General features: G+C 35.0%; 1 protein-coding gene across 2 annotated transcripts in view; it reads right to left on the reverse strand.

Annotated features, from left to right (window-relative positions):
• Positions 1-22,245, reverse strand: part of LONP2 (lon peptidase 2, peroxisomal) — a 115,699-nt gene that overhangs the window by 89,145 nt on the left and 4,309 nt on the right. For both annotated transcript variants that reach the window (XM_047834864.1, XM_047834863.1), the window contains exons 2-7: positions 19,548-19,782; positions 15,571-15,702; positions 14,103-14,225; positions 8,732-8,895; positions 7,335-7,429; positions 2,132-2,390 (exon numbers count right to left, since the gene is read on the reverse strand). In XM_047834864.1, the coding sequence (XP_047690820.1) occupies positions 2,132-2,390; positions 7,335-7,429; positions 8,732-8,895; positions 14,103-14,225; positions 15,571-15,702; positions 19,548-19,782 (1,008 nt within the window). The remainder of the gene's footprint in view (positions 1-2,131; positions 2,391-7,334; positions 7,430-8,731; positions 8,896-14,102; positions 14,226-15,570; positions 15,703-19,547; positions 19,783-22,245) is intronic.

Here is a 22,245-nt window from a genome sequence, read left to right on the forward strand (position 1 = left end):
TCTCTTTCTCTCTCTGCTCCTCCCCTACTTATGCTCTCCCTCTCTCTCTCAAAAATAAATAAATAAACTTTTAAAAAATCAGATTGAATTTTATAAAAACTCATTGACGCTGTTAAATGTAAACTTGTCCTCCTGAGAATTTAAAAGTAAATAATAATTAAAGCTATTTTTTATTGAATGCTCACTGTGTGTCAGGCACTGAGTAAGTGCTTTCTAAGCCTTACTGAATAAGCAATACTAATGTGGCAAGAAACAGGACAAATTGCCCACAGGTCATGTGCTCATGACATTAATTCCATAAATTCCTCTCTAAATTCCATCAAATGCTTACACAATACAGTGCTACAGATACTAAAAAAAAAAAAGAAAGAAACTAAAAAAACTTTGAATGCATGAATCAAGTCACTTGAGTGGGAGATATCTCCCCAAAGCTCTCTAGTTAAAATAAAAAAATTCCAGTCCTAGATTCAGTTTCTCCAAGATTGGTAGAAGGTGCCAATTTCTTTACAAAAGCAAACTACAGCCTCTAGTGGCACATGTGAGAATAAGCAAGTCTAGGTGACAAAAATATTGTTTGAAATTGCCAGAAAGAATGACCCAGATCAATTCCCTGATCTAATCTGCAGCCCTCATTGCTTATTGTTTAAAATCTTGGAATGATTTTTCTTTAATGCATAAAAATTGTAAGGCAGAGAAAAAGAATCACTTTTCATGGAAAAGTTTCTAAAAGTGTTTTCCACCTCGCCTAATGCCAATGATCTCGTGAATAAGACAAATGGAAAACAAGACATTATAAAAAGCATCATATTCTTTTTCCCCTACAATCCAAGTTTAATCCATATTCACCAAACTGTAAATATGCATTTAAATTACCCTTGGCCATTGGCAGTTGTTCACTGCCTGCACTGGCATGCTTTTCAAAGCCTTCATTTATAATTTAGATTGCTTTAACAACTTCAAGACTGATGGTATGACCTTGAGGAGAGAAGTTTTATCTTCAGTTTAATAACTTTCTATTGGAAGTTAAGCAGATTCTTCAAAAAAAATTTGGGGAGGGGGGCACCTGGGTGGCTCAGTCGGTTAAGCGTCCAACTTTGGCTCAGATCATGATCTTGCAGTTTGTGAGTTTGAGCCCCACAATGGTCTCTGTACCAACAGCTCGGAGCCTGGAGCCTGCTTCAGATTCTGTATCTCCCTCTCTCTCTGCCCCTCCCCTGCTTGCACTCTATCTCTCAAAAATAAATAAAAAATTTTAAAAACTTTTTTTTTAAATTGAGGTATCACTGATGTTAGTTTCAGGCATACAACATTATATTCTTTTATAAGCATTCATGATTTCTACATTTTTAAATATTCTACATTTTAAAATGCATACACTATAGGTATATATGTTTTCTCACAACTTGCAACTCTTAGGAACCCTTAAACCTTGAAACAGAAGTTCATGCTTTCCCAAAGCATCTTCTAATCTGAGCAACAGAGACCACAGAGAACATAAAACAATTAACATAACATGCAAATCTGATTCTAGTAATGTCAGATACACAGACACAGTTCTCACAGTTTAATGTATTTTTATAGAAAGAGGGCCAAAAATGCAAGGGCACATCTTAATAATTACCCTGAACTTTCTCATTATTCATATGTATACTGAAAACCAGCCTCCTTAAAGAGTTTAAACCGCAAACATAAATTTGTTATCAAAGATTTTGTACCTTCTCCTACCTCCCCCAGCTGTTGTACTTTATTTTTTAAACTCTAAGAGTTAAGGGTCATTATGAAATGCTACTGGGCCAAAGTGCATGTAAAAACACTGTAATATCTAACCATAACTAATTTATAATTGCACTCAAATGAGATTCCAGAAAAGCCGAGGCAGAGACTCACTATCCATTGTCATACAATTACCAAGGTTAGTTTGGGTATACTATTATGGTAGAGGCTCTAGGTTAGCTATAAATGTCCTACAGATGTACCATAAGTAAGTACTGTAAATATCCTTTCGATCCACGGTATTACAAATATCCCTTTGAGAAAAAAAATATACATACATATATTATGCCTTGGCTTTTGAGGGGCTCTAGTCAATTAAAACAGAGAACCAGAGATTGAACTGAGAGAAATATCTTACCTGTGTCCTCGAATGTCAGACTGATCACACACTCCTCCAAGTGCAATCCTGTGGAACTCTCGACCAAGAGTCTTGGCCACTGATCTTCCCACACTTGTTTTACCAACTCCAGGAGGGCCAACAAAGCAAAGAATGGGGCCCTTCAGGTTGTTTTTCAGCTGTCTGACAGCCAGGTATTCCAGCACTCTTTTCTTCAATTTTTCCATAGCATAGTGATCATTATCCAGAAGAATCCGGGCTGCTCGAATGTCCAGACGGTCTGTCAAATAACCCAACAGAAGCACTTTTTGAGATGCTTGAGATACTTAAAAATTTTTATTTATTTATTTTTACAATATTTATTTATTAATTTTGAGAGAAAGAGAGCACGCACACATGCACTAGTAGGGGAGGAGCAGAGAGACAGAGAGAGAGAATCCCAAGCAGGCTCCACGCTATCAGCACAGAACCTGACACGGAGCTCAATCTCACAAACCGGGAGCTCAATCTCACAAACTAGGAGGTCATGACCTGAGACGAAATCAAGAGTCAGTGGTTTAACCAAACGAGCCACCCAGGCACCCAGCACATAGAATTTTTAAATGCAAGAACTCCTTTCAAGGCTGACAAGAGTCAAAATATGTTTTAGAAAATAAACATGACAAGAACAGAAGTGGATCTTTCTACATGAGTCTGCAGGGAGACCTGGCTTTTTTGCTTAAGAGAATTTAGTATCAACAGAACTAGTAAGCACTACATAATTAAAAATTCAAGGAATTAATACTCATTTAATTTTCTAGATACACATTATTTATATGGAGACATAATTTCTACATATTCTATTTGTGCTGGCATTTGTTCCTTCTTTTTTAAAGTTTTTTTTTTTTAATTAGAGAAGTAATGTATGCTCATTCTAGAAAACCCAATGACACGAATTAAAAAAAAAAAAAAATGAATACAGTTACCCATAATCTCATGTCTTCAAGAGAGCATCTCTACCTTCACTTTGGTATGTATTCTTGCAGGTTGTATGTGTATGTGTGTGTCTGTGTATATATGTGCTTTCAGACCGATTTTTCAAACTGAGAGTATATGATGCCTTCAAGTTTTGTTTTTTCACTTAATATATATTACAGACACCTTTCAGTGTCAAATGCATTTTTTAGTAATACTTTAGTGGTTACATAATATTCTATTATTTAATTATCCATACTCATTTAAATAATTCCCTATTGCTAAGCATTTAGGTTATCTACAAATGTTTACAGTTATAAAACAGGCTTTGCAGTGCATCCTTGTAATTAAATCCCCACATATATCCCTAATTATTTCCTTCAACTAACCTTCTATAGACAGAAATGCTGGATCAAAAAAAAAAAACAAAACATTAAGATGTAAAGAACTGTCACAGTCTCACCAGGAAGGTATGAATTAGGTTTGTTTCTATAGCCAAAAGAAAACTTCAGACCAATTCCATTTTGTATAGCTCTAAATATTAAAATGCTAATAAATCAGATCTATTAAGAATAATCGACTAAGTCCCAGTTGGATTTATTTTAGTTATGCAAAAAAGTTTAACATTATGTTATCAATATATTTATTACATCACCATGCATAAGAAAAACTTTCCATCAAAATGTCATTTTGTACCATTTTGTCACTTGTTATAATGTAACACTCACCCCTAATTAACATTTACTAGTTTAAGAACAGAATTCCATGCAATTTAGAAAAAAATGATGATACTCTGAAGGAAGTTTTTCTAAGAAACATGCCAAGTGAAGACAATTTTTAAAAGTTCCTCAAACTTTTAAGGAAGACAATTTCTATGCTATATAAATTATTGTGTCTTTTCTATATAGGATACGTTTTTTTCTGATTATTCTTTTTAATGGCTCAGAATACATGCTTCCTATTTTGAATAATACATGTAAAATAATACTTGTAATAATACATGTAAAAAATTTAAAACTTACCTGAACATATATTTCTCTATTTACAACTGAAAGACTTAAATAGTATCTACTGGCTCTTTCTATTCAAGATGGGAAAACTAGGAAACTTCTTTCCTTCAAATCTTTCCTTTCTGCTTTTGAGGATTGCTATTTAGGTAAGCTTCTCTTTCAAAAATTATGAAAGACATTTTCACGGTTTTATAACCACACTCATAATAATTATTTAAATCCAATTCCATACAGAAATGGTTTAAAAGTTCAACACACTTCCTTTTTTTTTTTTTTTTGATTTTTTTTTTCAACGTTTATTTATTTTTGGGACAGAGAGAGACAGAGCATGAACGGGCGAGAGGCAGAGAGAGAGGAGACACAGAATCGGAAACAGGCTATAGGCTCTGAGCCATCAGCCCAGAGCCCGACGCGGGGCTCGAACTCACGGACCGCGAGATCGTGACCTGGCTGAAGTCGGACGCTTAACCGACTGCGCCACCCAGGCGCCCCACAACACACTTCCTTTTATACCACAATTTATGCATCTTCAGTTCTCTGCTGGAATACTAAACGATGAAAAGTATTTTCACGTGGGGGTACATGAGTGCTATGCATCTCTAATGCTAATACACATCCAGCAGAAACTCTCTTGAGTTTCTGGCATGTGGGTGGCCTCCTTCCCTAGTTGTGAAAATAATAACAGCTTTGTCCCATTTTTATATTTTGTTTATTTCAGTAAAGGAGTCAGCACTCTTGTATTCAAATAAACATTTTGCTCCGAAACCTATACAACTATACTGTATAAGCTTGGTAAAAATTCCTGAGTATTAATTAAGTTCAGTTTTTAAATAGGACAAGTGGAGAGGGGAGGAAGCTGGAAGCAACTCATTAAGCTACTAATGGCAATTAATCAAATCTGCAATTTTAATATTCAGGCCATTATTCTATATCGACTATATGCATCCTGCATTTCTCCTAAGTCATTAGTTAAAATAAATCCTGAAGCACAGAAAAATGTTACTGAGAGAATACCAAAATTTCAAAATAAGGCCCCTAGGATTACCAAGTTATCTAGATGCTCTTCAGACTGTGCACTTGTCCTACTGTCAAGAAAAAATAGCAGGGTTTGAAAATTGTCACGACTGCATCAATGACAAATACCTATCAAATATTATCAACATGGAAGCTTGGCAGGTGAAACAAAACGGCAGCAGTTAAACAACACAAAGTTGAAATGTAACTTTCTTTCCCAGGTCTAAACTAACAGGCAGCAGAGCCCTCTCCAAATCTCACAGAATAGGACCACTTCACTTAAAAAAATAGGCACCGAGTGAACAGAAGCCTACCAGAAATAAAATGGACCTCCCCACAGCCCAGCTAGATCCAGACCAACAGCTGATCTCAAATTGATCATGTGGCACAAAGAGAGGCTGATTCAATGGGACCCCATGCTCTCCGGCATTCATCTCACTATGGAGTTTCCAAAAAATACAAAAAATATTTTTGAATTAAGAATTAAACCAAGAAATTCAGCTGCAGTTTGGTAAAGCACTTTCAACTAGAAGGCAATGTTGTTATGCAAATATGATATAAGAAATAAATTTATTAGTATGGTAACATAACAGCTCTATATATAGGAGCCAAAAAACTGGAAACAACCTCAATGTTCCTGACACGTAAACGCATACACAAATTATTAATCTATGCAGCAACATGGATGAACCTCTAATGCTGAAAGAATCAGAAAAAGCGAGTACATGCTATATCATTCCATGTGTGTAACAGTTTTGAAAATATGAACTGATCTATAGTGGTTGTTTGGGGATGAGGACGAAAAGGAGGGAGAGAGGGAGGAATTAGGGAAGCATGAGAAAATTTAGGAGGCGATGGGTATATTCACTATCTTAATTACGGTGACGGTATTACAGATACATACATATGTGAAAACTTATCAGAATGCACATATTATAGATGTACAGTTTACTGTTTATCAATTATACCACAATAAAACTGGAAAGTAAAGCAAAATTGCTTCTAAAAAATTTCTTCTATAGTTCACTAGTGCAACCTGATTTAATCTAGTGAAAATTTACAGATTCTCAGAATTTAAGAGAGAACAAAGATGAATTAGCTTTTTAATTTTATAGACAAACATTCAAACAGAGAGAAAAACTTAGGAAAAAACCCAAAATCTAGAGAATGGGATAAACACAAAGTTACGGAGTATTCATGAAGGAATAATTAGCATAACCCAGAATGTAACTGCTTTCTACAAGAAGAACCTAAGAACTGTAATATGATTGAAATCTAAGGGTAGTCAAAATAAAACGAAGATGATTAGGTCAATTTCATCTTAGTACCTAGCCATACACATTAAAAATGTGTTAGATGATCCTTTCCAAAAAAATGATTAAGAAAGGAACTACTTTAACCTTAACATTGTCCTGGCATAGTTAATCTAACACAAAGGTGCTTTATTCTGGGCCCTCTTTGAGGGGAAAATTTTTTTTTAAGTTATCAATACCAGAAAGAATGGTCCTCTGTAGGTTAATAAGCAAGTATTTTTTAATATTAAAAATTCAACATCCTGTAATCTGGCATGTATAGCATATCTTATGTGGGGGCACAAATGTGTGTTTTAGAGCTAACATTTAAAAAAATCTCTAGCGTCTTTTTTAAATGTAAGAATTTTACTAGCCAGGATAATAAATCTTTAAATTTTCACAAGTCAATCATACAGCTACTCCTATGCCAACAGCAGTTCAGGTAATCAATCCACTATTGAATTCAGCAGACCTTGTATGTAAATTTAACAATAGAGCATCTAAATACAGTGTATTTCTCATCCCAAGATAAAATAGCAAATACACAGGAAAGAGAACAGGTCTAACGAAGGACAGAAGGATAAAAAGAGTTTAAATTTAATAGGGTTTTATATGAGAAAAATAAGATTCCAAATGGTACAACTGTTCTAGTACGTAACTATATGTAACTATTTCTTTAGATGTAAAAGTTTATCTTCTGATTGGCTATTGGTATTGAGAAACACTTATATCACTCTTATAGAAAATCCTATTTTCTCTAAAATCAGGCAAAAGGCACTTTCATGTAGCACCTTCTTTTCCTGTTTGATCCCAAGACCTAGATGACACAAGTTCACTGCCTAAATACATCTAGAACTACAGTAACAGTAAGATAATCAATGATATTTCAATAGAATCTACATGAGCCTTCTGAATGACAATCAGACTGCAAAGGCTGTTACTTTGTTGGCTTACCAGTTGTACTTTTGTTCCAAGGAAGTTCCACCATAAGTTCTAAATAATTTCTAGTCAGAGCATATTCTGGCATCGACTGAGGCATTTTTTTGAGTCTATGGGGAAAGAATACATAGCAAAATGTTACACAACATAGAATTCCATAAAAAACACAAAAATCCAGCATATATATCTCCGTTTCTGGGTCAGATATATCATGAATAATTGATTTAAGAAATCTGGCAACATTAAAAAAAAACTAGTTATTTTGTTTTGTGAAGTACTTATGGAACAAAATTAAACAGATCCCTGCAAACTGGGGAAGTGGGGGAGGGAACACTGTATCTGATTCTATCCTGGAAATTCAACCTTATCAGTATCAGTATCTCGCAGGGGGAGTCTCAAGTCACACTTACCTGATTTACTTCTCACAGTAAGAGTTAAGTGCCTAATCATGCATAACACAATAATTATTTACTTTTTTTGGAATCAGAGATAAAATTATCTTGTAAAAACAAGCTAACATCAGATATTTAACTAAAAATACAACTTCCATAATATATGCAGTATTTAACAAAGTATTTTGCCCACAAAAGATGTTCCTCATTTATTAACCAATGCCAGTGAATATAAAATATCCCTCAACTACAACTAATCTTCTTATCTGTGAACCCAGAGTCCAATCTTTTGTTACTGAGCATTCAATTAGGTTCATTATAATTCACTAATAAAAGAAGATGCAACACAATTATAATGTTTCAAGTACATAAGGAAAAAGTTGGTTTTCTGAGATTATTCATGTACCCTATGATGTCATCAAGGTTTCTGTGTACTTTCTTATGCAAAGAGAAACTGACAGTCCCTGCCCTCTAGGGTTTACAATCTTCTTTCTAAAGAAGAAAAAAGTGACATGTGAAGAGCACAGTGCCAACTGAACATTGTGTCTAAACAAAGCACAGCCCATATTTAAGACAATGAAAAAGCAGTTAACAATAGTGATCATATTGACAGCATATGAGGTGGAAGCGATGTACCACTTAACACTCAGCCACTGAGAAAAAGATTAGGGAAGTTGATGTTAATTCAGGAGTATTAAGAATCCTTTAAAAATCAGTTTCCAGTTGAGGAATGAAGAGGGGTAACCTGAAGATTCTACAGATCACAGCTCTAATCTGACAATTTGGAAAACCATGAAAGATAAGAATTGACAAAGGAAAGATAAAATGAGTGGTGGTTTATGACTATACTAAATATAAGAAAAGGAGAAAGATCAAAGAATATAAAACAAATAACTCAGCTTTCAGTTTGTGATCCAAAGAAGCAGTTTCAAGTTTCCATGACCAATAATTTTTAATATTTATTAATAAGCAAAATGAAAGTGCCAATGAATGAATAGCTTCTTTTTAGCTTCAATTTACCTTTTTATCTCTTTGACACAGACTTTGTGGGCCTGCTCTGGCATACTGGATGTTCGTATTTTTTTCTCTAGCATGACAATGTCATCATGATCTTCATCCTCATCCTCATCTTCTAAGGCACCTGGGATGTGTGTAATCCTTCTAATAGGACGTATTGCTATAACCTAAAGTAGAAAGTAGAAGAGTAAAACTGTGTGTTAAAATAAACTGGAAACAAGGTACCTAGTTACACACAAGATTATAACTGGTGCCGAATAACATTTTCATGGTTAGGGTCTACATCTTTAGGAACTAAGTTCAGAATGATAACCAAGAGACACAAACACATATGGAAGCAGCAGAATTTAAAAAGTGGATCAACATAAAATGGACATGATTCTTTAGTATATGCTTATATTACAATATAAGAAAAAATTCAAGAGCTGGCTACTAGAAATAATGAAAACATCTAGGAATTATTTTTCTTTGAGCTACTATTATAGCCACTACTTTCTTGATTATATTACTACTTACCAATCAGCAACAGAATAAATTCCATTTTTCCTCCTAGATTACAAAATTTCTTTCTAACATCTTTAACGTTTCCACCATTGGCTCTGTTCTCTTTGTCTCCAATACACAGAAAAGTCTTCCTCCTTTCAAATACTTTATCTTACCTATATCACTTAACTACACACTATTTGCATCCCTTCTTGCGAAGTTCTGCTTTTCCAACAAGTGGCTTTGACCACTACTTCCTCATCCTCATGAATTACTTCCATAATCTCTATTTTGTACTTTGGCCTTTATCTCCACTATGTTGAGAAATTGTGCTTTGAAATCCAACAACCATCTTCTGTGCCAAGTCAAATGGTTTTATTTTGTGTTCTCTTTCTCCATGATCTATATCATATTTTAAAACTTTTAAAATGCTCTTTTGAAATTCTCAACTCAATAATATCATGAATAAACACCAGCCATCACTGGAGCAAAATGATACACTGGTATTTAATTTAAAAGCCTGGGAATTTATTTTTTAAACTATTACTTATTTAATACATTCAAATATAAAACATTAAGAACACAAATAAAAGTACAACTTTATAAAAACAAAAATATTAAATATATACTTTTAGCCTACATAATAGCAGACAAAATATTTTTAATGAAATATTAAATGAAAATAAAAAAAACTTTAAATGAGAGTTTTAAAAAGCACATTAATTTTTTCATCATTGAAACAAAAGTACTTTTTTGTGCAGTTTTTTTCCCAGCTACAAGAAAGTGCCTTTCAACTCTTAAGGGAATAGGCAGGGAAAGTTTTAGGCTTAACTCCAAATATCACCCTCTGATTCCTACATTTTCAAGTAACTGTCACCTGGGTGATCATTTTCTGGAGCAATTCTGAACACTTGTCTCCTTAAGCAACGGTAACACTTAATTGATAAGAAGCTGCAGTTCTCTGTGTCTGCCAAGACAGAGTGTGCACTTGTTTGTCTTTCTACACAAAATGGATAACTAAATTAATGATCTGATCTCAAACCAGAAATAATTCACATTTCTGCTTTTTGTTTTAAACGGCATTATGCCATTATGTCCTGAAACACAAACACCAGACAGGCTACTCCTGTTTCTGTCATCGTTCTCCTCCAGCCTATTTTCTGCTCCTTTCATTAGTCCCATCAGTGAGGAATCCTTCTTTCTCAATAATGTATTCTTTCTGATGAAGGAACACTTCTGCACTGATGACCATCAAATCTAACATTATTCTCAACCTTTCACTTACTTTCCAACAGCCTTCAGAGAACTATCATTTCCACTCTTGTCCACATCAAATATATTTTCTTGATCTTAACTCTGCCCACACATAACAAAAGTAAAACTGATAGCTCAAGGTAGACTTCAGACAGACCTCATATAAATGTAATGTATGATAATGAATGTATCACAAATCAATGGAGAAGTGAAGAATTATTTATAATACCGTTGAGTTAAAAATCAGTAAAAGGTAAACTAAAAGTGGGTATTTGTCAAATCACTGGAGGATAGAGGACTCTAAGCTTAGAAGACAGAAAAAGACTTACATAGTTGGACTAAATGAAAACAAAAATTTTTATAAGTTAAAAGCAAAAAAGTCAGCTAAATTATGGTAAAACATAGTGATACAGTCCTCCTAGGAAACAATTTTGTAGTATTCTTAATACTATTTTTTTTTAAGTTATAGATCATTTCAGTGGATGCGGAAAAGGCATTTGTCAAAGTACAACATCCACTAGTGATAAAATCTTTTAACAAAGTAGGTCTGGAGTGAACATACCTCAACATAATTAAGTCCATACATGAAAAACCAATAGCTAGTATCATCCTCAATGGGGAAAAACTGAGAGCTCTTCCTCTACAGTCAGGAACAAGACAGGGATGTCCACTCTCACCATTTTTATTCAATATAGTACCGGAAGTCCTAGCCACAGCAATCAGACAACAAAAAGAAATAAAAGGAATCTAAATTGGCAAGGAGGAAGTAAAACTTGCACTATCTGCAGATGACATGATATTATACATAGAAAAACTGAAAGACTGTACCAAAAAGCCACTAGAACCATGAATGAATTTGGTGAAGTCACAGGATACAAAATCAATGTACAGAAACCTGCTGCATTTCTATACACCAAAAATAAAGCAGCAGAAAGAGAAATTAAGGAATTAATTCCATTTACAATTGTACCAAAAACCGTAAGACACCTAGAAATAGACCTAACCAAAAAGGTAAAAAGACCTATACTCTGAAAACTATAAAACACTGATGAAAGAAATTGAAGATGACACAAAGAAATATAAAGACATTCCATTCTGATGGATTGGAAGAACAAATATTGCTAAAATGTCTATACCACCCAAAGCAATCTACACATTTAACACAATCCCTATCAAAATACCAACAGCATATTTTCACATAGCTAGAAAAATTTTAAATTTGTATGGAACCACAAAAGACTCTAAATAGCCAGAGCAATCTTGAAAAAGAAAAGTGAAGCTGGAGGCATCACAATTCCAGACTTCAAGTTATATTACAAAGCAGTAGTAATCAAAACACTATGGTACCGGAACAAAAACAGACACATAGATCAATAGAACAGAACAGAAAACCAGACATGAACCCACAACTATATGGTCAATTAATCTTCAAAAAAGCAGAAAAAGCTATATAACAGAAAAAACACAGTCTCTTCAAAAAATGGTACTGGGAAAACTGGACAGCAACATATGAAAGAATGAAACTGGATCACTTTCTTATACCATATATAAAAATTAATTAAAAATGGATTAAAGAGCTAAATGTGAACCCTGAAATCATAAAAATCAGCAGTAACTTCTTTGACATCTGCTGTAGCAACTTCTTTCTAGATATGTTTCCTGAGTCAAGAGAAACAAAAGCAAAAATAAACTACTAGGACTACGTCAAAATAAAAATCTGCACAGTGAAAGAAACAATCAACAAAACTAAAAGGCAATCTATGGAATGGGAGAAGGTATTTGCAAATGACATATATGATAAAGGGTTATTATCCAGGGGCATCTAGGTGGCTCAGTTGGTTAAGTGTCCAACTTAAGCTCAGGTCATAACCTCACAGCTCGTGAGTTCAAGCCCTGCATCAGGCTCTGTTGACAGCTCAGAGCCTGGAGCTTACTTTGGATTCTGTGACTCCTCTCTCTGCCCATCCCCTGCTCACTCTCTGTCTCTCTGTCTCTCTGTCTCTTGAAAATAAATAAACATTAAAAAAAATAGTAATAAAAAATAAATAAATAAAAAGGGTTATTATCCAAAATAACTTATAAAACCCCAAAACAAATAATCCACTTAAAACATGGGCAGAAACACGAATAGACATTTCTACAAACACATACAGATGGTCAACAGACACATGAAAAGATGCTCAACATCACTGATCAACAGGTAAACGCAAGTCAAAACTATATGAGAGTGCAATGAAGGTGATGGCCGGTGCTGCTCCCTTGCTGAGGTAGGATCCTGAGGACTCTCCAGTCCACTGAGGGCATACCACCAGCCCATCTAGCCTGCTGCACCAGGGAGGTGAAGTGTGAGAGCCCAAAAAAAACCAAAAACAGAATCAAAAACAAAAACAAAAACAAAAAACCTCCAATGAGATAACACCCTACACCTATCAGAATAGCTAAAATCAAAAACTCAAAAAACAACAAGCCATTGGTGAAAATGTGGAGAGAAAGGAACCCTCAGGCACTGTTGGTGGGAATGCAAACTGGTGCAGTGCAGCCACTGTGGAAACAGTATGGAGGTACTGCAAAAAGTTAAACATAGAACTACCCTAAGATCCAGCAACTGTATTACTAGGCATCTACCCAAAGAATACAAAAATACTAATTCAAAGGGATAATTCAAAGGGATACATGCACCCTGATGTTTAAAGCATCATTATTTAAAATAGCCAAATTATGGAAGCAGCCCAAGTATCCATCCACAAATGAATGGATCAAGAATTTGTATGCATACACATATATACATAGGCATATACATGTATACACATATATATGTATACACACACGTGCACACACACAATGGAGTATTACTCAGCCATAACAAAGAATGAAATCTTGCCATTGGCAATGACATGGATGGACCTAGGGAGTACAACGCTTAGTGAAATACATCAGTCATAGAAAGACAAATACCATATGATTTCATTCATATGTGGACTTTAAGAAACAAAACAAACAAACAAAGGGAGGGGAAAAAAGAGAGAGAGGCAAACCAAGAAACAGACTCTTAAATGATGGTTAAAAGGGGGAGGTGGTGGGAGGGATGAGGGAAATAGGTGATGGGGATTAAGGAGGGCACTTGTTGTGACGAGCCCCAGGGGACTGTATGGGAGTGGCAGCGAATCACTGTATTGTACACCTGAAGCTACCATTACACTGTACATTAACTAACTGGAGTTAAAACAAAAACTTTAAAAAAAAAAAAAGAAATGTAAGATGTACAACTCCCCCCTCCAATTATTTTCAAAGACACTCATCAGTTATTTAGCTTTTAAAATATAGAAAACATTGGAAACAACACACAATGTTTGGCAAAGAGAAATGGCTTAGTAAAGTATACCTTTCAATGATTACCCAAATTTACCAAGAACAGAAAATGAGAAAATATGTTAAAAACAAAATCCAGACATGGAAGAGGACTAGAAACACACACCAAATTCAAAATGCTATCCGTAACTTGGATGCTAAGAACCAATGAAATTTTTTCTTTGTTCCTTTCTTTATTCCATTTTTTTTTTTTACTTCAAAAAAACTGAATCTCACATCACATAAAAACAACTGGAAACACAAAGAAACAATTAAAGGACATATTTACCCTCTTATCATCATCTTGCTTGTGTTTTCTGGTTTTCTGAAGCAATTTCAGGCCTTCAATTTGTCTGACAAGCAGCGGTATGGTCATCTTGAACCGCTCCTCTAGACTCACAGCATCTAAAATCTAAGGGGACATGAGTCGATTAGCAGAATCTCTCAGAAACACAAGCTCCCAAAACAAGGCAGTCAGAGTCATGACTTAAATTATTAAATAAGAAAGACAAATATCAATACTCACAGCTAAGTTAGGGCCAACACACCAAGATTAATTCTATTAAATCACTAGAATCCTAAAAAAAAAGGAATCTTGACTTTTCATTTAAAAATGAGGCCATGTGTATTGTTCCAACAGCAAGGACACACATTTTTTTTTTTAAGTTTATTCATTTGTTTTGAGGTGGGGAGGGACAAAAAGGGAGAGAGAAAATCCCAAGCAGACTCCACACTATCAGCACAGAGCTTGATGTGTGGCTCAAACTCACAAACTTTAAGATCATGACCTGAGCTGAAATCAAGATTCAGACACTTAACCAACTAAGCCACCGGGCGCCCCAAAACACACATTTAATGTGAACTCTTTCTGGCATTATTCTCTTAAAACCCAGATAGTTGTCTACATATTAGGTTTAAACAGATTCTAGGTTGAAAATATTAAATTTTTACATTCATGAAAGAACACGAGTACTCTTAATCAACCTCTGCTAATGCTCTGAGTAACACTCTCCATTCCCCCAAATATCCTTGCTGACGTCCACAGCCAGCTTACTCTCTGGTACCCCAGCACTCTTCTGCTCCTATCAGTTGAACTGAATTTTTGTGTTTAGAGTAGGTGTGTATACACTTTTCTTTGTTTGGTGCACTCACTATTATAATTTGCTAGATTTGCTATATAACTGTTAAGACATAAATGCATAAATTGATAAAATAAAGGACGTTTCAATAAAACTAACTTAAATGTTCTAGGAAGATTCAAAACAGACTGCTTAAAAATACTATAAAAGTAAGTATGCAAGAAAACTTACAATTTTGGGGGAAAATGCAGAATCTAGTGAGTGCAGAATGAGTGTCTTTACAACTCATTTCACTCTAAAGAAATAGAAACTGAAAATCATAGATACTGCATCACAGGGATGCTTTGTGTAAGAAACATCATGAAGAATTCTAATAAAGCAGGCAATTCACAAAGAAAAGGTCACAGCTCCACATGTTTAAAAACAGACAAAATATATATTTACCATTTTTAAAAATTATTCTTCACTTTAACTTCTTCCATAAATTAACAAACTACTAGTACTGACAATGTGAATAAAAGACTTGCTTGAGTATATAAAAATATAAAGCAATCAGTAAAAGTCAATTTTAGGATAAGAATATTTCAACTACTGTGAATCTGCAGTATCTCTTACTGAAGGTCAAAATTTATTGTCTTGAATAAAAACAACTTAGTATTAAAGAAGGGAATATTGTACCTGGAGCTTCTCTTTGTTGCTTGTTCGAATAATTGAGGTCAGAATGTCTGGTAATGCTTCCCTTGGAAGACTATCTAAAAGGCGTCTCAATTTAGCAACTGCAGGGACAGACATATCCAACATTTCCACCAACTACAAGGAAAAAGAAGTCTTTTTAATGAAATTTGGTATTATTTGTGAATTTGAAATGTCAAGTTGCTATATAGGTTTAATGTTCAGGCCTCAGAGTCTTTGTTTTTGAAAGATCACTGATTACTAGAAATCTAGGCATTTTACTGGCCTCAGAGGAAAAGAGAGAAGTACATTCAAAATATCAATCAGAACTGAAAAGCAAAAATGGTCCTCAAATGTGTATAATACAAATGTTTAAAAGGTTTTGCAAATTTGTTTTATTTTTTATTTTGAAAAAAATAAAAATCTACAGAAAATTTACAATAGTACAATAAACTATCCTTTTTCTAAGCGTATGCACACACACATTTTTGCTGAACATTTTATTTATTTGTTTTAAACATTTACTTGTTTTTGAGAGGGTACGTATGCACAAGCAAAGGAGGGATAGAGAGAGAGACACAGAATCCGAAGCAGGTTCCAGGTTCTGAGCTGTCAGCACAGAGCCCAACTTGAACTGTGAGATCATGACCTGAGCCAAAGCCAGACATCCAATCAATTGAGCCACACAGGCGCTCCACTGAACATTTTAAAGTAAGTGGCAGACATCATGACCCTTGTTCTTAAGAACAAGGGCATTCTCTTACATAATCACAGTGTAATTATCAAATTCTGGAAATTTAACATAGCTGATGTTATTATGCTAACCAGTTGAAATACTGTTTTTTAGTAGAACACTTGGATTAAGTAGAATCTGAGCACTGACTGTGAATGGTTTTTATAAAAACAACTTCCAGGGTATATCCTTGAAAGAAATCTTTAGGTTACTGACAAAAATTACACTTTTCTTCTGGGTATGTGGCAGGACTGCTCTTTCTCACCTCCTCTGAATACAAATGAGGCTATAAGTCTTGCCTTGATCCATGAAATGGGGGGGGGGGGGGGGGGGGGAGAGGGAGTGACAGCTCCTTCTGGGCAGAAGCATTTAAAACCATTGAGAGATCTGCCACATTTCCTTTTCCAGCCTCAGCATGTTTTGAGATGAATGTCTACCCCTCTTGAGTCCCTCAGTGACTCTAACAGGTAGATCACCACATGCTCTAGTTTTAGGCATAAAGCATGAGTGAGAAATATACCTTTGTAATATTGTATGCTGAGATTTTCGAGTACTTTATGCAGCAAAACTTAGCCCACAGTGGCTAATTCACAGATGATATGCCAAATCCTCATTTAGTAATAACTCTGGTAAGATTTCTTAGGCCAGTAGTAATCAAATCTTTCTAAAGGCACTGTAATTTAAGAACCTATCCATTGCCTGCCTAGAATCAAGGGAATGAAAGCACAGTTATGATGAAGTTATTCAGGTGGGAGAAGTAGATAATAAAATTTAAAGACCCTTTCTCCTAAGAATTCATCTTAAGAAAATAAAAGTTAAAACTTATTTCGCAAGCATTTACTGAGCACAAACTACTTGTTAGACACAATGTACTGCTCAGTATGGGATGGCTACAGCAGGGATGAATTCGAGTTTGGTAGGGGAAACAGACCTAGAAGATAAATTTCAATACAATGTGATAAGCATCATATAAAGGACTGTGGAAGCACAGGCAAAGGAACACTAAGAGCCCACAGGAGTTGGGAAAGCGTAAAATCTGAAAATTCAGAAAAGGAAGAGCACTCCCAGCAGAGAGAACAGAAGGGACATGAAACAACAAACTGTGAAGCACTCTGATGAACAGTGTGACTAGAAGATGGTTAAAATGGGATTAAATAGAATTAGGAAGACCTTTAAGGTTACCCTAAGAAATTTAAACTTTATCCCATACTCATTAAAGTCTTTTTTTTCCAGGGGAAAGGCAGTTCCAAAACTTTGTAGAACTGATGGGTCAGAGAAAAAAAAAACCAGAAGGAGACTGGTCAGGAAGTTATTGAAGAAGTCTACCAAGGAGGGCTATAAAAGGAAATGTAGGAGATGAAAGAAAAGTATTAATTGGAAGCAACCTCAATGTCTAAAAAGAGGAAGGATAAAATTATGATACCCTAACTCAATGAAATTTATAAACATACTTAATATGAAAATTAGACATGGACAGGAAAATAAAACATGACTTAATTTGGACTGAGATCAGAAGACAAGCCAAAAATTAAACTAGATGCAGGACAGCAGTAAAACTATGATGTTTCTCTCTAAAAATTCCTTTAATGTCATTATAAATCTTTACCTGTCTAAATTTTTTCTGTTGATTCAAAGTGAGGAGAAGTAAAAAGCAAAGTTCAATCTCTATGAAGCTGTGTCTAACAGAAGAATGAAGACTCAGGGAGCATAACCCAGAAAAAAAAAATTGTTTCTCCCTCTACCTCCTTCCTTTTTTTTCATTATCAGGTTAGTTAACATTCAGTATAGTCTTTCAGGAATAGAACCCAGTGACTCATCTCTTATATATGACACCCAGTGCTCATCCCAAAAAGTGCCCTCCTTAATGCCCATCACCCATTTAACCCACCTCCTTCCATCAACCCTCAGTTTACTTCTGTATTTAAGAGTCTCTTATGGTTTGCCTCCCTCTTTGTTTTTATCTTATTTTTCTTTCCTTTCCCAATGTTCATCTGTTAAGTTTCTCAGATTCCACACAGGACTGAAATCATACATCTTTCTCTGACTTATTTTGCTTAGTATAATACCCTCCAGTTCCATCCACTTTGTTACAAATGGCAAGATTTCATTGTTTTTCATTGCCAAGTAGTATTCCATTGTGTATGTATACCACATCTTAATCCATTCATCAGTTGATGGACATTTGGGCTCTTTCCATAATTTGCCTATTGTTGATAGTGCTGCTATAAACATTGGGGTGCATGTGCCCCTTTGAATCAGCATTTTTGTATCCTTTGGATAAATTCCTAGTAGTATAATTGCTGGGTCACAGGGTAGTTCTATTTTTAATTTTTTGAGGAATTTCCACACTCTTTTCTCCTTCCATCTCCTTCTTAACTGGCATAATCACTTATTCCAGTCTTCAAAATGAAGTTTCTTTGTTCAGAGTAGGTTGTACCTTTCAGTCCTCATAGAAATTATAGCTTCAAGTTTTTTATCTTCCTATTGTGCACCATACTAAAAGTGTGTTGCTTCAAATGCCACTTCAGGTACAAATGCCAGACACTGTGAGCACAGTCTTTTCAATGACTAAGACCTTTAGACTCTGCCTGATCCTCACAGAGCCAGTAACAGCCACTAGATGACACCAACAGAAAGTAGAAGACTACATTTTATGATATATTTCAATAAGGTTCCAAATAAAATGGGGTGAGGGGAGGAGCTTTCTGTTCAACTGAAAGTTAACCAAAACACTCAAACCTAGAATTAAAAAGTCAAATATTTAATGCACCCCTAATATGTGCTTGCCTTCCAGCATTCTAGTTAATCAAGGCTTGAACCATTTTAGAAATCAGTCTACCATAGACTTCATCTTCCATAGTTACTGCCAATCTCAGTGTGGCCTTGACTTCTGAGCCAACAGTTATATAATTTGCTACCTAGATGTTCTTGTGACAAATAGCTTTTGTGCAATATTTTAATTTTTAGCATTATTTAGATTTAAGAACCATCTGGTTTGGAGACACTGCAAGTTATAAGGAAAGCTCTAGAAATACTCTTTGAAAAAATAGACAGGGTTGGCTAGTATTTCCTAGAATGATTTAGGTACAATCACAGACACAAGCAAACTGAAATCAATATATTATATTACTAAAGCATTTAAACATATGCTGCCCTAAAACTGCAACCACTCAACAGATTCATCATGTCTTAGGGCAGCAAAGGAATTGAAGAAAATGGAGTTTTAAGGAAAAAACTAAAAGCAACTCACCTGTACTGCATATTTGTAAAACTGTTCTGATAGTTCTCCTAGCTCCTCCCTAGTTTTACAGGTGTTGGGAAATTCCTCAAGCCGGTCCAACTGTTCCACTTCGGCAACAGGATATGGCTTCTCCTTCAAGACCTGCACAATCTGGAAACGGCACAGGCCTGTAATCAGCAAAGTATAGTGGGGCTTGGGCCAGTTGCTGCCTACAACCTGAACCGCCAGGGCAGCCGTCCCAATCCTGAAAAACACACAAAACAGCAGCATTACAAATGTTCAGTGTGGTAAAACTGACACTTGCCTCAAAAGGTTGCCTTTGTTGAGAAATCCTTTAAAGAACAAAGAACATCTGAAGTGGAAATGAATTATTTCTCTAATTTAGCATCCAGCACATGGTCTATGAAGTCATTACCATGAGCAGGGGGGGGCAAAGCAGGCCATCTCATTCTAATTACTACCTCCTTTAAGATTAGGTAGAAATTCCTAAAAATAAAAATGTAAAAGTAGTTGATAATTACATAGCTTAAATTCATTTTGCTAGGAATGAGGCAATATTATACCAGAATACTAGCATTTTAAACAGACTGAAATATAAACAGCATGATGTTAAACCAACCTAAGAAATCTGTTCTAATAACCAGTTTTGCTAACATCAAGCCAGGTTTTTTTACAGAATCAATTACTGAAACTTCCACTTATCTACCTTATCACAAACTGTCACCAAATCTGAAAATTAACATCTATGTCCATGAATATGAAATTTCTAAATGTGGCGACTAAATATTAGAGGGCACACACTGTCATGAATGATTAAAGTTATAAACCTAAACCTCAGTGGTAAACACCCCATCTAATACTAACTAAAAAAGTTCTATTTAAGTCTTAGCTCCTTATCAGAACATAGAATTCTGACCAAGTCACATATAACCTTAATTCATGGAAAGGAAGTCTCACCCAAACTAAGCCAAAATTATACAAAATACAAAGCTCCACATTCAGAAGACACGTCTAAATCCCAAACTAAAATTATATCTTCTCCCCTCAGCCACAGGAAGGGTTGCAATTTCAGAAAAGAAACGAAGTAAGGTGACTAGAACTCCCAACACCCTGGGGAAATGGTAATCCTGGAATATCGCAACTGCCCATCTCAAACATACTGAATCACACACAAATACAGTGTGAATATTTCAGTGAATTTGCTTACTTCTATACACTATTTATTCTTGACTACTTCCTTATAAATTATTCATTCCATAGATTATGTGGAACTTTTGGCTTCCCTCTGCCATTCAGTTTATTCTGAGTGATGTCCAACTTTCCTTCACCCTTTCAGTCATATCATGTGTACATGGATAAAAACTGATTCAAATGGTATCCAAACCCAAAAAATCAGGAAGATAATTTGGTGGGAAGAAAAAATATGATATACTTTAAAAAACCTGAGATAATTTGGCAAGTCCCTATTGTTTTTTTTGTGTTGTGGCTGCTTTTCTTCAGTCATTAATGGTAGTAGGCTATACCTCCCACTTCCTGAAAACCAACTCAGATTGCCTGAGAAAGTTAGCAATACCCGAACTGATCAGAGACCAAAACTACAATTCCCTTCGGATGACGACCATCAATGCTTGCGCAATGCAGAGAGGTCACAGTTCTGTCTGCCAGCAACATTAACAGACAACAAACAAACTGGATCCGTGGCCTAAGGAGTCTGCAAACTGGAAACCAAGGAGAACCCAAAGTGATATGAGACAAGTCCAAACGTTCAGATTAGGAGATAAATTTTCATTATTTGAGCCATGTCCTTGATTAAAGTGAGACTAAAAATGAGTTTTCTTACAAAGCAAGCAGAATACTTTCACTAACTGTGAAAGGAAGATGTTTCAGACTGAAAAAAGATCGAGTTGGATTTATACAATGCCTCTCCTCCTAATGAGATAAAATATATAAAGGTTTTACATTCGTTAATTGGGTTTTACTTTAAATCACTTATAGCTGACTAGAATGTACCCTTTTTAAAGAAAAAAACATGATCTGTGAAATGATAGGTGGCTAGAAAGAGTATCTGGTGAAAGACATTTTGGGTGGAAAGCTCTTGTGAAAAAGGACCATGTTTAATGTTATTTTAGACAAGTTTTATTGTACTGGGGCGATAGCTTATACATATATAGGTAATAAGTAAATAAAATATTTAATTAATCTAATATTTTCCTACTATGATAACAGGCTTTGAATTAAATCAGTCATCTTTCTAAATATTCTAGTTCTTCTATTAATATTTGCTTTATTAGGCTTGACCAAAAGGCAACATTCTGATTTTCATACATTCAAATGAGTAGTGTTCCTTCCCTTTAGGTAGTAGCTCTGTAAATCCACACTTTAATTACTGTGATATTTTATAGTTCAAAGAATTTTTGAAAGTCCTAACTGGGACCTCCTTTCAGAGTTGTAAAATATTGTTTTAATCCAAACAAAGTCTGATTAGGATGGGTATGATTTATGTACTTTGAAAACATTTAAGAGTTCCAAAAATACTTGAGAACTATCAACTGTAGTGGTGGCAAAACCTAAAAGCAGCACTACAGTTTTCTAAGATGAGTATACTGTGTAAATACCCAAACTCTGGTTTATATGCCAACCACTTTCTTTTCTTTTTTCTTTTTTTTTTACTTTAAAGCTCTCCACCTTTATTGGAATCTTCAATCTT

Source organism: Prionailurus viverrinus, chromosome E2 (genome assembly GCF_022837055.1).
Source record: "Prionailurus viverrinus isolate Anna chromosome E2, UM_Priviv_1.0, whole genome shotgun sequence".
Classification (NCBI taxonomy): Eukaryota; Metazoa; Chordata; class Mammalia; order Carnivora; family Felidae; genus Prionailurus; species Prionailurus viverrinus.